General features: G+C 37.6%; 1 protein-coding gene across 1 annotated transcript in view; it reads right to left on the bottom strand.

Moving 5' to 3' along the window:
- CSMD1 (CUB and Sushi multiple domains 1) overlaps positions 1 to 16,252 on the bottom strand; it is a 1,681,733-nt gene that overhangs the window by 1,021,070 nt on the left and 644,411 nt on the right. The window contains exon 8 of the mRNA XM_088021297.1: positions 1,243 to 1,450. Coding sequence (XP_087877423.1) covers positions 1,243 to 1,450 — 208 coding nt within the window. The remainder of the gene's footprint in view (positions 1 to 1,242; positions 1,451 to 16,252) is intronic.

Genomic DNA, 16,252 nt, shown 5'->3' on the forward strand with positions numbered 1-16,252 from the left:
GTTACACAAAATGAGTCAGATACTATCAACAAATTCTTGAGTGTTTAAAATTGCATAGCACAAAATAAACAAACAGGTAAACTTGCTCAGTCTAAGAGTATTGTTTCAGATGAATCAAATGTAAAGCAAAGATCTTTGCAAAAGATTTATTTTTCTCTTAATTGAGGTAACATCTAACATAATCACAGCATAACTAAAGTAAGTATTTTACCCATTAATATGAACCTCTGCTTTGTGTCTTAAGCCTTAGAAAGTAAATTTCCATTTCAATAATTGGTAAAAATAGGTGGTCTAATTTTATAACATGTTTCAGAGTTGATATTTTTTATCCTTTATCCTGAAATGCAAACTTAAACCCACTGAAATATTCACAATCACTCATCTCATATTCTCCTCTATCAATGCACATATGGCCAACATCTCCTCTAAATTACACCCTAATTTAAATACACGTATATTCAAGTTAGCTTACCATTCAAGATCTGAAGCAGAGAACTGGTAGGGTTTTTAAAATACTAAGAAGTGAAATAATTAAAACAAAGCCAGTTCAATTCACAACAAATAACTTAATCTGAGACATAAAATCCTCAGACAACGATTCTTTGAATTCTCCCTCTTCAACTGCACTTCAGACACAATTAATGCTGCTCTTGTGACCAAGAGATAGACCTAAATCCACTGTAACTGATTAGACCCACTCTTCTTCGGTCTCCACCAGCACACACACCAGAGAAGCGATCCTCAGTCGACTCATTTTTTATCTATGTTGGGTCAGTATTTATGGTTTGCCTCTGACCCTCACAGGTACAGCATCTTCAGGAAGGAGAATTAATATGCTACATCCTGTGTATCTGCAGCAGAGTAGATACATGATTGGTAACATAACATTTTCAAATGGACACAGTCTAAAAATATCTGCTTACATTGAATCAGCTCCAGAACAAATCTGAAAACTAACTTAGCTAGCTTAGTTACCCATCTCTGAGTTGCTTTACAAAAGTCCAGAACAAGTGCATGTTAAGTGCCCATGCCCATGTGCTGATAACTTCTCCAGCTCCAAAGACCAGCGCAAAAACATCTTGGACACTTTGAAATCAGTCACAATATAAATGACCTTGTTAGTGGTCAAAATAGCAAAGCAAGAAAAGAACACTTACTTTTGCCAATGAATGTCCAAAGAAAGCCATCTTAAAAAGCCTATTGTTGGATCTGGGGTAAACACATTTCTTCCCCAGAACTTACCATATGGATGGTGCTTCTGTTCCACTGATCTCTAAGAAATCGTACCCTTCCTCTAGTTGAAAGTCAGTGAAGACCAAGGCGATGGTATCCCCCGGCTCGGCCAGGATGGTCCAGGTGCAGTCGGCATTGTTCCCATACTCCGAGGGGAAGTGGGGGCTGGAGATGGTGCTGCTAGTTCCCCGCAGGGTCCCTCCGCAGGCTCCCTCAGCTGGCAGGAGCAGAAACAAAAGGCAATCAGGTTTCCAGACAGCCTCATACACAAGTGCATCTACAGAGTATCCCTCTTGATCAGTGACTAGTATTTTCTGAACTCAAAATTGATACTCTGACAGAGGCTTCTTCTGATTTATTAATTTAGTTCTATGGAAAAACTTACAAAATTCGAAATAATTACACTGCATTATTAACTGAATTCTCAGTATAGGAGAGAAAACATTGTGGCTTTTCTAATATCTGGACTGTGTATTGCCATACACCTGACATTCACAGACAGCTTAACAATTTTCAAAGATTTCTCTGCCTCTTACAAGATCGAGATAATTCAGAAACATCTTGAGATTTAAAAGTATGTAGCAATCTTTTATTAATTCATTGGTACCTGGCTTTGAAAATACAGCGCTCTTAAAAGTAGTCATCACCTTATTTTTTATTTTTCTATAGAGTTTGGAATGTGTATTTGGTTCTGAATTTCAGATAAGTTCTTGACTAATATGATAACACAGACACACCAATTCATAAAAACCTTCTGAGTAGGAAATAGTTGCATGAGAAAAGTGGAATAACTTGGAAAGCGGCAAGTAAAAGGTCAGGGATGACAAAATGCATTTAAGATATAAATTAACATTAAAATGTTGGTTTGAGGAGAAACAGATCTTGCAAGGTTTTCCATAGGGTAAAATATACATGTTATTGAATTTATAGCCTCTATTACAAAATGCTGTGTACATAGGAAACTGTAACAGAGGATAAATAAGTGTTTGTAAAACACTTCTGTACAACCGTCTATGGGTACCCTTCTTTCTTTCCTCCCCTCCTTCCTTTTTCCCATCAGATAATTTCTACCCTAAGAGCATATTTAACATTTATGGGTGTTGGTGCTGCAATAGGAGTGATGTATGAAGTCAGCCTGTCACCAAGTTGGGGGAGTTTGCCTTTAGCAACTTCTGTGACTGCACAAGATCAAGGGGGACATATATTTACACTGGCTACTAATAAAACAACTGAGAATGCAAACATAGTATCCACTTACATATACTGACACCTCGCTGGTAAGATAATTTTTCATATGTGAACATATCATATATACATGTATGATCATTAATACACATAGTGTAACTCTATTTAATGCATTGATTTTATTTCTCTAATTGTATCACATGCTGCAAAAGTCACCCCAATATAATGCAAAATCGTTATAGCACTCATATAAAAAAGATAAAATATCATAAATGAGTAGATTTAAAGGTTATCAAATCCAGTGCTATGACTGGCTGATGAAATGAAAGGCATTACTTTAACTACAACAGTCGAGATTGCATAAATGCTTTGTAATTCAACTCGGTGAACAGGCCCCCTTCCAAAGTGATAGAGGGAGGAAAAACTTAAATCATACTGGATTTTTGAAATGATATCCTAAGCACTGAAGCACTGTTTATGATTTAAAAGACATTCAAACAGGTGTGTTTATACATATAACACAACAGAAATATAGAATGAGAGTGAATAGAAAGAAGCACGCTGGTTTCTTCTGGGAAAGTACATTGGCAACCTTCCCCAGACAGGGGTGACAGTGCACCTGCCCGACGAGAGCAGGCACAGGCAACCTTCCCCAGCCAGGGGTGACAGTGCACCTGCCCGACGAGAGCACGCACAGGCAACCTTCCCCAGCCAGGGGTGACAGTGCACCTGCCCAACAAGAGCACGCACAGGCCGGCACCAGCCAGCAACAATGGGTGTCAGCAGAGACTCAGCAGCCTGGCTCTGGAGCCTCTCTCTTTGCCTCTATCCCTCTCATTGTTTGCCTGTTGGAAAGTCTGATGACCTGTAGAAAGTGCCTATGAAGCTGGGGTGACATGGTCCCTGCAGGGACTCCACCAAGTGGATATATATTAACCGCCTTGGGGATATTTTAATATCTCAACAGCTGATGGAGCGGTGCTCATGCCTACCCTAAGTCCTGGTCACATGACCTTCTGTCTCAGGGATGCATCCCTTTCCCATGTAACATGACAGTGGGGAAGTGAAGAACCTCCACTGTCCCCTCTACATCTCATTTTTGATGAAATGAGCCTCAAAGCTTAGACAGGAAGTATGTAGATTTTCCTAGGACTTCAGGTGATGGCTTGAGCAGAACATGGAGGACCAGACTGCAAGGGGCTGAAGAGTGAGGACCACACTCACTAATCCCAGAGGATTGGCGGGCCCATTATGGGAGCGGACAAGCGGTACAATTTTATGGCAACTTTGCTGTAAATAGGAGATGATATGAGGAAGACAAAGAATAGAAAATGGAAATAAAGAGAATAAGATAAAAGAAATTGGCAAAGAAGAAAAAATATATATATATATATTTATCCTAAACCTGCAATCACCATTGTGTTTTCTCTGATAGACATCTTGACACCCATAGGATATTTAAAAAATGTATGACAGTTAATTATGTCAGGCTAAATACATGCAGGATGTATTATGATTTCTTAATGCAACATTTCACACAAAATGTTACAAAATGCTGTTTAGATAATCTAATTGAAATCTTGGAGAATTCAGAATTAAGCACATAAAACAAAAAGTACTTTATGCCACTCACTGGATAAAAAAACACAGAAAACTGCCTTTAGTACAGAGCATGGTAAAAATATTTGTGTGTGTATATTTGTATGTGTATATTTGTGTGTGTGTGTATTTGTGTGTGTATATGTGTGTGTATATATTTGTGTGCGTATATGTGTGTGTATATATTTGTGTGTGTGTGTATTTGTGTGTGTATATTTGTGTGTGGAGGGATATTTAAAATCAACTGCAATGGTGCCTCAACTATTTCTCCAATAGAATATTTTAATGCTTTATTTTCTTTCCTGTTTTTGTATGAGAATTTTTTTCTAAACTGTAACATTTTACTCATCTGTACACATAAAAGCATTTAAGGAAGGGTAACGTAACTACTATATTAGATTGGCAAATATTTTTAAAAAGACACTGTTTTATTATTAGATTTATAAAAATATCAGTAGAAAACTATATAGATAAAACAACTGAGTACATATCTTCCAAAGCCCATTTGGCCTTGGAAAATTTATTTAATCTTAACTCATTAATGTTGGAAATCATATTAGTTGTGAACTTCCAGTATGACTGCAAAAGATATTAAATTGCCTTCTTCTAAAATATCACTTAATGATAAAGACTGCACTACGTAGGAATGGGAACCTTTCTCCTCATAATACAGGGTGGTGCTATGAGGACCCAAATACATAGGAGGATTCAGGATATGATAAAATGATCATCATCAGTGATGGGAGAAGAGTGTATTAACAAAGTGACTAGGAAAAGGGAAATTTGAAAAAATCACTTAGAAACAGCCTAATAGAAAATATATATTAATTGCATTAATTAAAATATTTGAATGTATAAAATAATAGGTAAATTAGCAGAATACACTATATCACCATATAATGTATTAACTAAACAGAAAGTATGTTATTAAAACAAAAGAAACATTACAATAAATGACACTACCTATATAAAGAAATTCTTTTCAAATCTATAAAAAAATTCAAAATAAAAAACAAGACAAAAAATATTTGCAACATAACAAAGGGTGTCATCTATACTTTATTCTACTCACATTTTTAAGAATACACAAAGATTGATAAAAAAAGATTGTAAATGACAATTTAAGCAAGAATGAATTTCAGAAAGAAATTCTAAACACAGGCAAAGGTTTAACCTCTCTTGTTATCAGACCCTAAAATTAAAACAATGGTGAAATAATTAGTTAAAAATACATTTTTTAAAAAAGGAAAATAGCTAAGGGTAAAACTGACATCATTCTTTGCTCCTGTATATTGATATGAAATTTGGGGGCAATTTTATAATATACATGAGGGATAACATATAGGATGTTCATACCTTTGGCATGTTACTCAATTCAGGGTCTTGTATTTATTGAGTACACTTTAGGTGCACGGTATTTTGTACTGAGTCTTTTATCTGGACCATTTATTGAATCCTTTCAATATGTATGAGAAAATTATTGTTGCTATTCCTATTTCAGTTGTCAAGATTCTCATGGATGGAACTGGAGGGTGTTATGCTGAGCAAAATAAGTCAATCAGAGAAAGACATGTATCATATGACCTCACTGATATGAGGAATTCTTAATCTCAGGAAACAAACTGAGGGTTGCTGGAGTGGTGAGAGGGATGGGGTGGCTGGGTGACAGACATTGGGGAGGGTATGTACTATGGTGAGCTCTGTGAATTGTGTAAGATTTTTGAATCACAGACCTGTACCTCTGAAACAAACAATACAATATATGTTAAAAAAAAAAAAAAGAAGAAGATAGCAGGAAGGGAAGAATGAAGGGGGGAAATCAGAGGGGGAGACAAACCATGAGAGATGATGGACTCTGAAAAACAAACTGAGGGTTCTGGGGGGGTGGGGGGATGGGTTAGCCTGGTGATGGGTATTAAAGAGGGTACGTTCTGCATGGAGCACCGGGTGTTATATGCAAACAATGAATCATGGAACACTACATCAAAAACTAATGATATAATGTATGGTGATTAACATAACATAATAATAAAAAAAAGAATCTGGTTGTTCATGAAAAACCCACATCTGGAAAATGTTAAGAAAGTCATTAAGTATCAACAAGATCAGCTGAGTAGCATTAAAATTAATCGTTATAAATATTATCGCAAAACATTAAGAGAAGCATAAGTTCTGCCTTGCCAAAAAGCAAAACAAATTGACCAGTATTAAGGTGTGTATGCATCAATACTTTAACATCACTTTCCAGGGGTGCCTGGGTGGCTCAGTCATTTAAGCAACCCACTCTTTGTTCTGGCTCAGGTCATGATCTCAGGGTCATGAGATCAGCTGGAGTCTGGCTCCAGGCTACTGGGCGGTCTGCTTGGGATTCTCTCTTTCCCTCTCCCTCAGCCCTGCCCCCCCCCACTCATGCACTCACGCTCTAAAATAAATAAATCTTTATAATTTTTTTAATCACTTTCCTGCCTCACTTCCTACTACCTCTCTCTGCTTCCTGAATCGCCTCCCAATTAAATTGGTTGCACCTCAGTCTGTACCTCAGAGTCTCTGCACTCAAGGGCATGGGCCAGGAACATTTAGACGTGATGGTGAATTTTATGTTCAATGGGACTGGGCCACAGGGAGCCCAGATATTCAGCTGGACTTTACTCTGGGGAGGTCTGTAGGAGAGCTTTCAGAAGAGATTAACATTTGAATTTGCAGAGAGAGTAAAGCAGATTGCTCTACCCAGTGTGGGTGGACCTCACCTTACACCTTAAAGGCCTGAACAGAACAAAAGGCTGAGCAAGAGAGAAGAGGCTCTCTGCTTGCCTGTCTTGGAGCTGAGACAACCACGGTCTCAAGCTTTAGGCTTGGATTCCGGCTGGAACTTACACCACACACTCTCCTGGAACTTGTGCTGGACATAGTCTCCACAATGGCATTAGCACATTCCTCACAATAAATCTCTTTATGTTCCTCAAAGTCTCAAACTAAATCTCAAAATCATGTACCATGTTATACTTACCTTTGTATCCTACTATATACTACTAAAATGTGCCCCAAAATTATATGAAAGGAAATTGTACTTTCCTAGAGAAACTGCTGTTATCTTGATAAAGTTTGAGTGTGAAGCAGCCATTTATCTATGGTCTTCCCATTGTGCTAAGACAATGAGTTGCCTCAGCTTGTCTTAAAGCCTTAGGACACAGATTCTACTGTAGCTCAATACCTGCTTGTTGATTTCGTTTTGTTGTCATTTGTAACAGGAGAGAAATGCAGCGGGAGTAGCGCACTGTTAGTTCAGTTTCAAAGACACTCTCTCAGTTGAATAGCTCCAAGAAACATACAGAGTATCATATATCCCTGTCCTAATGTTTAATTACATCATCAATTTCCAAGGGAAACATCTGAAAATCTGAGATATCCACCATTACAAAATATTCACTCATAATGCATCTCCAGGCATTTCCTCGGGAAATAAACATGAATGAAGACTCTGCTTTCCAAAGAGATGCCTGTATCTCATTATTAAAGGTATCTCCTATCATTAATAGTAAGCAGGAGAAAGCAATTTCCATTTTTAAGTTATCATTAAGAGATAACACTGTGTCATGGTTTCTCAATCTAACCACTGTTGACATTCTGGGCAATGTAATTCTTTGTTCAGAGAGGATGTCCCATGCATTGTGGTACACTTGGTAAGCATCCTAGTCTCTGCCCACTAAGTGCCAGAAATATCCCCAGTTGTGTTGACGAAAAATATCTGCAGAGATTGCCAAATGTTCTTTGGGGGATAAAATTGTCCCTTGTTGAGAACCATTTACTTAGATGAATTTAATTAGTGCTTTTTTTCAGGTCTTTTCAGTAGTACTATATAGAACAGGAGAAATTAAATAGGACAAATTAAAGCCATTAAAATGCTATGTAGTATTCTTTCCTTGAGTCAAAATTAATTATCAATTAATATGTGGCTTACTTAAATGCATTAAAATGCAGAGGAAATACACATGGCATTTTCCCTGAAATAATCTGCTTATATAAAATAATTTAAAAGAATTAGAGTAGGTGCAATAGTATTTGAAAATGGTCTCATTTTTGATACACAACACACAGATTTTTCTCACAAAGAATAAGCCTAAGTAAATAAACTTAATTAGGAATAATTTTCTAAACTATTTTATCTCTAGGAAAACCAACATAATCACTAACAGTATAATAGATTTATCGTCCTTGTTTTAACGTATCTTTAACCTGATGATTAGTATTTTGATGAAAAGTATGTGTGTGACAAATATAACTTACATTCTTTTATATGACGAATTATATTTTTTCAAATACATAAGTCTGTAATTTCTGACGTTTTCACAAGGCGGCTTCACCCATCATATAAGAACTAGTAACGATGCAAAAAACAATAATTAAACACTAATATTTTATCTCTATTCATAAATAAAATGCTAAATATGAGTGCTTTATTTGAAAATTACATGTAGGAGTCTCAAAATTAGATGTCACTAACCAGACTTAGAAAAAAACTTACAGCCACAGACTTTTGGATTCTCTCTTATTACCATTTACACACATACACACAGGGACACACACACACTCACATGCACACACATGCAACAGTACTCAGAACTAACCCATCTCCTTGCCTCCATCCTTTCTCTGTGATCTGTTCCACTCGAATCAGCCAGATGGATTTTTTTTTAATTCAACGTGAATTTTAAAATTTTCTTCTCGGAGCCATTACACCTCTATGACCACTCAGAATCAAATCAACGCGCTGAGTCATTTGACCCCGCGCCTCCCAGTTCCTGGTGCCCCCCCCATCTGCACTGTGCCCCTCGCTGTCCCCCCCTTTGCCTCACGCTGTTCTAACCAGGCTGCCTCCTGGGGCAGAGCCCGGTGTGTTTGTGCTCCAGAGCTTTTGCTCTCCTCACTCTGCCTGAGACAGGTCTCCCCTTCCTGGGCCCAACTTCTCCGTCCACTGAAGGTAAACCGACACCCACTTTTGATCACTCCCTGTCTCCTCATCCTGCTCTGGTTTACTTCTCAGCACTTTGCTAAGTGCAAAGCATTGGCCTGTAGGCTTTATCAGCTTCTCTTTGGACTAGTGTCCCTGTTCCTAGAAGGCAGCCTGAAACTCCATGAACTCCATTCCCTCTGAGTGATGATCCCAGCATTATAGCAGTTCGGATATGCCGGCATCCAGTTATATTTAGTGTGATGGGACTCCAACAAAATGTATTTCTGGGGCACCCAAGCTGCACCATTTCTAAAACTAGCAATAGAAAGTATGCTTAGTTATAGAAATAGGTGGCTTTTTGAAGTATAAGGTTTAAATAATCGTCTCAAAAAATGGAAGAAGCACGCCTCTGAGCAGAGAGATTTCAGACAAAATTTAATTGCCAAGAAACTTTTATCACTGTAGCAATCCATGAGAGGTTTGGTTGGTACGTTTATTTTGCTTTGTTTTCAGCAAGTAGCTAAGCCGCAAGACCAGGAATGTTCGTTTTATACTCAGCAGAGCAGTGGGGAAATTTCAAGAAGAGATAAAGTCAGGGCAGGCAGAGAAAGCAAATAAATCAAAGCAAAACATTAAGGAGACTGGGAGCAAGTTTCCTGGCATCTGGAAAAATTATTTCAAGTCCCATAGTTAACCACCTGATGTAAACTTAGAAATCACCCACACAAAGGAAAATGTATTAAAACAGGTAAGCAACTGTTACAATAAACTAAATTATTCTGGCCAATATTCAAATAATAGAATAAGTTTAAGATAATGTAAGCTCCATGGATATTAATATGAATAAAATACATCAAAATATTACTTTAATATTAATTTTGCTATACCAGAGGGATTTATTTGGAAGCTGAAAACTGGGGGATCTGCTTTAGTAAATGCTACTTATACTCCCATTGTCTCCTGCCTCTCTTTTTCTTTTTTCTTTTCTTTTCCTTCTTTCTTTCTTTCTTTTCTTTTTTCTTTTCTTTTTAGTCCATTATTCAGAAAGAAAATGAAGTCAGGTTCTAAAGTGCCAGGTACGGACCTGACTGTAAAAATGAGCATACCACAAATATTTTTTTCAACAAAATAATGAGTATCAATGCTGAGTCTCTTCATTAGTTTACAAATTGTGCTCCGAGGACATCCATGAAAGGGTTGCAAGTAGCAAAACAGAGTCCAGAAAATGGGCTTTGGCTCCCATGACAAATTTCAATCAGAGCAATTATTTCTTTAAATCAATTTCCTATATTGAGAGTTCACAAAATCTTGCATTTGAAAAGAGGCTTCTACAGCTCAAAGGAGGTTGAATGCCATCAACTTAATCCAAGAAGAAGATAAGATTTTTAATAAAAGATGTGTTTGAATCTACTGATTTCTGGAAGTGTGGAAAATAATTCTGACTGTAAGCAGAAATCAGAGGGCACTCTTTCCCCTGAGGAATTTCCAAACTTCCACAAAGTTTCGTTCTAAACTCTAAAATTATTATATGCCTTGCCTGGGTATAAATGTTGCTAGGAATATATCTTAAGGGCATAATTCAAAATACGGAATAAAACATTATTTAGAGACATACCTTGCCATATTTATCATAAAGAAAAATGGAAACCACCAAAAAGTTTAACAACGGATAAATCATTACAGTAGGATGTATCCAAACCACAGGACTATGGATGTGTTTACCAAGCATTTGTAAGACTGCTTCAGTAAATTCCTGAGTTACAATATTAAATTTATAAAATGCAAGGTATACTACCAGATGGGTAGTCTATTCTCAATTTTAAGATTGAATGGACAATTATCCAGGAAAAAAAAGGAATACACACACAAATGCATGCGTAATGTTCAATTTCTAATACTAGGAGATATTCTCTAATGTACTCTGCCTAAGGCTGTGTAGACACCAGTGCCGATTAAAACCCTGAAGTCAGAAGGTCTGGGTCTGAACTGAGTTCTCCCACTGGCTTTTGTGTGAAAGTTCTTCTCTTCTCTGTGCCTCAGTTTACGTATCTGTAATGGAGAGGATAATGGTATCTCTCCATTGATACTCATTGATTCATAGTGTTGACATGAGGGTTAAATGCATTATTAGCTATAAACTGCTAGCACAATGCTATAAAAATAAAAATAGCTATTACTATATCCTCCCGCTTGGCATATGGCAATCAGTCAATGATGGTTCATTAAATTATTTTTGAGCGTTTTCTCTTAAGTTTTAAAAAGTTATGCTGCTTTGGGTAAGACTGTACTTCCCAAGTCCACTTGCTGATTATCCCAGGAGGAAGGAGTGGTCCAGAGAGAGAGAATCACAAAGAGCTGAAGGTCCAGAAGCAACTACCTTCCCTGCCTTCTGCTGTTCTAGGGCCTGGAATGGAGGACAGCCCCAAATCTACGTGTAATGTTTCTATAGACACCACCACTATGTTATATCTGAGACCATCAGGAGATTATCCTTTTAAATCCTTTATCTTTGTACATGTCTATGCTCACCAAAAGAAGCAGTGGTCTCCTCATCGCCCCACAACTCCACAACCCCCAAAGATCTATGCATCTCATTTGTCTGTCCTCCTAACTCTCCCAAGTTCTTGACCCTTCCACTAGGTCCTGTGAAACTCAAGGTCAACTATCAGTAAAAGTTCCTACCTCTCAACCATTCTGAGGCAACCCCTCTTTATGTAATGGAAACCCAGATGTCTTCTGAGATGGTGCATCATGAAGGCCTCCCACATGGTAAACGTTTGCCTCCACAGCCCAAGTACGGCTGGCCCTGGAGCTGGACAACATCGCCACCTATGCACATCTCATTACTCTTTCCGGATCCTTTGTTTTTTCCTCCCTAAATTGCCCCAGCTTTGAGTCTCTGGTCCCCAGAATCCAACAGCTTCTTCCTCTGGTCATCTACAAAATCCCCAGGGCATCCCCATTATTCTTTGAAGATTTTTATCCCTGGCACACTGTCATGTTCTCCAGCTCCAAGCTTGGTCGAATTCTTGGTTTCCATATCAATGCTGGACAGTCCTCTGAAGACTGGCTTCTCAGTTCACTCACCCCCTCTCCCAATCTGGCTCCAAACCAGCACTTTGTCCCCAACCTAGCCTTTCATCTTTTCACCACGATACCTGATGATTTTCCAGAGCTGCATTTGAAGTGTCCTGTGATCAGACCCCCATTTTCCCGAACATCTTGACTTCAGCAATTCTTTGGCTCCACAGGACCTCAGAGTCCCCTGATCTTGCCACCTCCCACTCATTCCTTCATGCCCTCGTGTCTCACCTTGACATCCTTAGATTTCACGGCCATTATTTAAATCACTCCCTTGCCCTTGCAGTAAGTCCACTGTCAATACCTTAGATTCAAACTTGGGCCAAATCCACATTTATTCACATAGAGTTAAATCTGGCTGGAGAAAAAGCAAAACGAGAAATATGCAGATGGGTCTAACTTTAAATCGATGGTCAAATCCACACTGGCCTTTAAAGATGGTATTCTTACTTCATTTCCATCGGGTTTTAGTCTTCCTTTTGGGGGATGACCATTTCTTAGTCCCTTCATCCTTAACCTGCCAACATGCCCTGCCATATTCTTACCCTTATGTAGTGATTTTCTATTTACTAAAAATAAAAAAAAATCTAAAGAAATTTTATAATCTGTGAATACCCTATTTGATCACTTCTTTGTACTTCTGCTCATAAAACATCCATCCTGTATACACCAGAAAGATTCCTACCTAGGGTAAACATCTGTTTGTGTTCTTGCTTTCATCCCTGATCAATTTTCTAAGCCCAAGCTTCAACACTCTCTCCTCTCTCAAAATGATCATTTTCCTTTTTTTTTTTTTTTTTTTTTTGTTGGAGAATTGTCCTCAGCATACAAACATGTTATAATTTACCCCAATTTTTTTAAAGTAACTACACCTCGAGTCCACATCTACCTCCAGATTGCACATGCACCTCTAGTCCTAATTTGAAAAAAAAAAAATCCCTTTCCCAGGGACACATTAAAAAAAAATGTCTATTATTGCAATCTTGAATTTGTTCCCATCCTCTCTTGAACCCACTCGAGTCATGATTTTATCCTTCCTGGCCCACAGCAGCTGCTCTTCTCAAGGAGCAACATCAATAAATCCTACAGTCAGTTCTCATGTCACATAAGCCCTCAACAACACTGGGCAGTTATCCATTTCCTCTTCCTTGAAGTATGTGTGTTTTTTTTTTTTTTCACTAGGTTTTTAAAACTATTTTTTAAACTTTGAAATAATTGCAAATGAACAGAAGTTTGCAAAAACAGTAGAGTGATCCCTTCTCCCATTTTGTACCATTGATTAAATCTTACATACCTGCTACAATAAAAATGGCACTGGTTCAATGTGTACACACATTTATTCACTAGGAGTTTTAGGAAATACTCTTCTCAGGCTTGCTCTGACCTTATCGGCCATTTATACTCAGCCCTACCTTGTTTCCTGTCACCCTCCAATCCTTAGCACAATGCCCAAGGTTCCATCGTTAGACCTTGTTCCTCCCTGACTATATTCATTCCCTTATTGGTCTCATCTAGGCTCAGTTGCATGGATTTAAATCCCATCTGTATGCTGACAGTTCTCAAATTTGTAGTTCAATTCCAGATCTCTCTCCTGAATTCAGTGTTATGTATCCAACTGCCTCCATGATGCATCCATATGGATGTCTAAACAGCATTCCAGATGGCCCCCAAGTCATACTCCTGATCCTTCCCTTTCCAAATCTGAACTTTCAGTGTCTTTTCCATCTCAATAGATAGCAACTCCACTCTCCCACTGACTCAGTAAAAATGCCTTGGCATCATCCATGACTCTTTTATTTCTTTCAAATCCCATGAGTACAGCGTTATAGAACCCTACTGGCCATTTCTTCAAACTCTGTTCTCAATCCAACTGCATCTCGCAGCATGCCCTGCCACTATCACCTCTCAAAATAACATCATCTCTCACTTTGAATATTGTGATGGCTTCCTCACAGGTTCTCTGATTTTCTCCTTCCCACCATAGATTCTCTTCTCAAAAGAGCAGTCAAGTAATCCTCTCAAATTCTAAATGAGATGATGTCACTTCTCCAAACATTATGCCTTTTCATATTATTCACAATAGAAGCTAGTGTCCATGCTATGGACCACAGGACCCTCCAGGACGTTTCTCCTCCTGCCTTTTCTTTGACCTCCTTTCCTACCAGGCACACCATTGTCTAATCTGTCCCAGCCATACTGGATGCTATGATATCCCTCTTTCTCTCGCTGTATGTGCTAGTCTCAGGACCAAAGTCCTAGCCATTTCTTTGATCTGGACCACTCTTGATATTCCCTTAGGGTTTACTCTCTCATCTCCATGAGGGGTCCAAGTGATTTTGGTTTTGCCAAAGACAGAGGTTTCCCAGGATATAGGACTTTAGGTACTAAAACTGGGACAGCCCTGGGCAAACCAGGTAGCTGGTTACTACAGTTCTTGGTCAAATGTCACTTATGAGAACATCTCTGAGCAGTCATTACTATTAGATATGTGGTGTGTTTGTTTTTACTCATCTTTCTATGTATCTGTGTTATCTATTCCCAAGGAAAAATATTATTTCCATGACAGCTGGGGTTTTTCTTGTTTTGTTCATTTTGTAGCCACGGCTTCAGGAACTAATGTACATAAACTACAGCTTGTGGGCCACATTTGTATCCCTGTTATTATAAATAAAGCTTTATTGGAACACAGCCATGCGTATTTGTTTAGGTAATATCTATGGAAATGTTTCTATAACTGACTAGCTGATATAGAGACAATATGGTTTGAAAGACATAAAATATTTACTATCTGGCCCTTGACAGGAAAAACTTACTGACCTGATAAGTGTATCTGAAAATTTGTAGGTCCTTTATAACCAAGTGTTTCATTAAAGAATGAACACAAATAATAAATAGGCATGTTCTATTGGAAATCAAGACAATTAAGGCAACTTTGGGACATCATTTTGATACTACTAAATTCTTAGCAAATTAAAAGTAAATACATCAAAACCGAGAGTAATCGTGGGGAAACTCCTTGTAGCATGGAAATTTGTTCAGCAAGTGTGCAATGCATAAACAACTTTCCTAGAACTCTATCCTTAGGAAAGAATTAAACAGAACAAAAGAAATCATATATGTATATGTACAGAGACACTAATTAGAGCATTATGTGCTACAGTAAACATTGGAAACACTCATTATGTTCAATTATGGGGAGAGAAATAACTATTAATTTGTATAATTTTGAGGATGTTGAGAATAAAATGCTATCAATTAAAACTAAAAAGTTTATGATATAACCCTGATATTGAAAAAGAAAAACAATAAATGTAATATGCTCTGTGACTTTAAACTCTGAGAGATTTTCAGAGCTTGAGTTAGTCTCCTTTGGTCCCTATTCTCCTTCCATCTTAGCTCTTCAATGATAATCTTTGCAATAATAATAGCAATTATTGGTATTGAGCACTTTGAGCATCTTAAGTAATCCTTACCAGTCCTGTGAGATTAAAAGTATTAGTCTAATTTAATGGATTCAGAACCGGTAGCTTTACAAGCAAAGAGCTTGTCCAAGATGTCCCAGCTAATACATGACAAAGCGGGATCTTGAGTGATCAAGTCTTTCCTATTAAGCAAGTCCATTACTACCTATCACAATGAACATGAATATATTTATATTGGCATTAGTCAAATTCAGTTCTACAACTGAATGTGTTACCTGGAATAAAATCACAGAAAAATACCATAAATTAATCCACAAAACTGAAAAATAATTGGCTTACAGGCACTTGTGATTATGCTTTAAAGTTGTTACAAGATTGTATTTAATGAGATAATGTAAAAAAAAAAGGCACTTAGTAGAAAGCCTATTGAAGACTGAAATGCAAAACATGTAAACCAAATTTACTATAATATAATGTTGACATGTATTTTCAATACCTCTTTTTTTCCCCCTATTTGGTAAGACTTAGAGTTGTTTATTGAACAGTGTGCAAAAAAAGTACTTAAAACAAAATTGTCTAAAGTCATTCAAACTTAATTTAGAGCCAGGTTTCTTATATGAAGATTGTCCCACTCAATCTTACTTCATAATGCGTGGTCCTGACATGACAGATCATTTAACATTCATTTTATGTTATTTCTGTAACATAACTGATAAAAACACAGCTGTGTTTTAAATATCACAGAATTTATAGGCTCCCATAAAAAGCATGACTTCTCTCT

This window comes from Eumetopias jubatus, unplaced genomic scaffold (genome assembly GCF_037043125.1).
Source record: "Eumetopias jubatus isolate StellerSeaLion01/CBP00866 unplaced genomic scaffold, mEumJub1_p1.0 scaffold_2, whole genome shotgun sequence".
Lineage (NCBI taxonomy): Eukaryota > Metazoa > Chordata > Mammalia > Carnivora > Otariidae > Eumetopias > Eumetopias jubatus.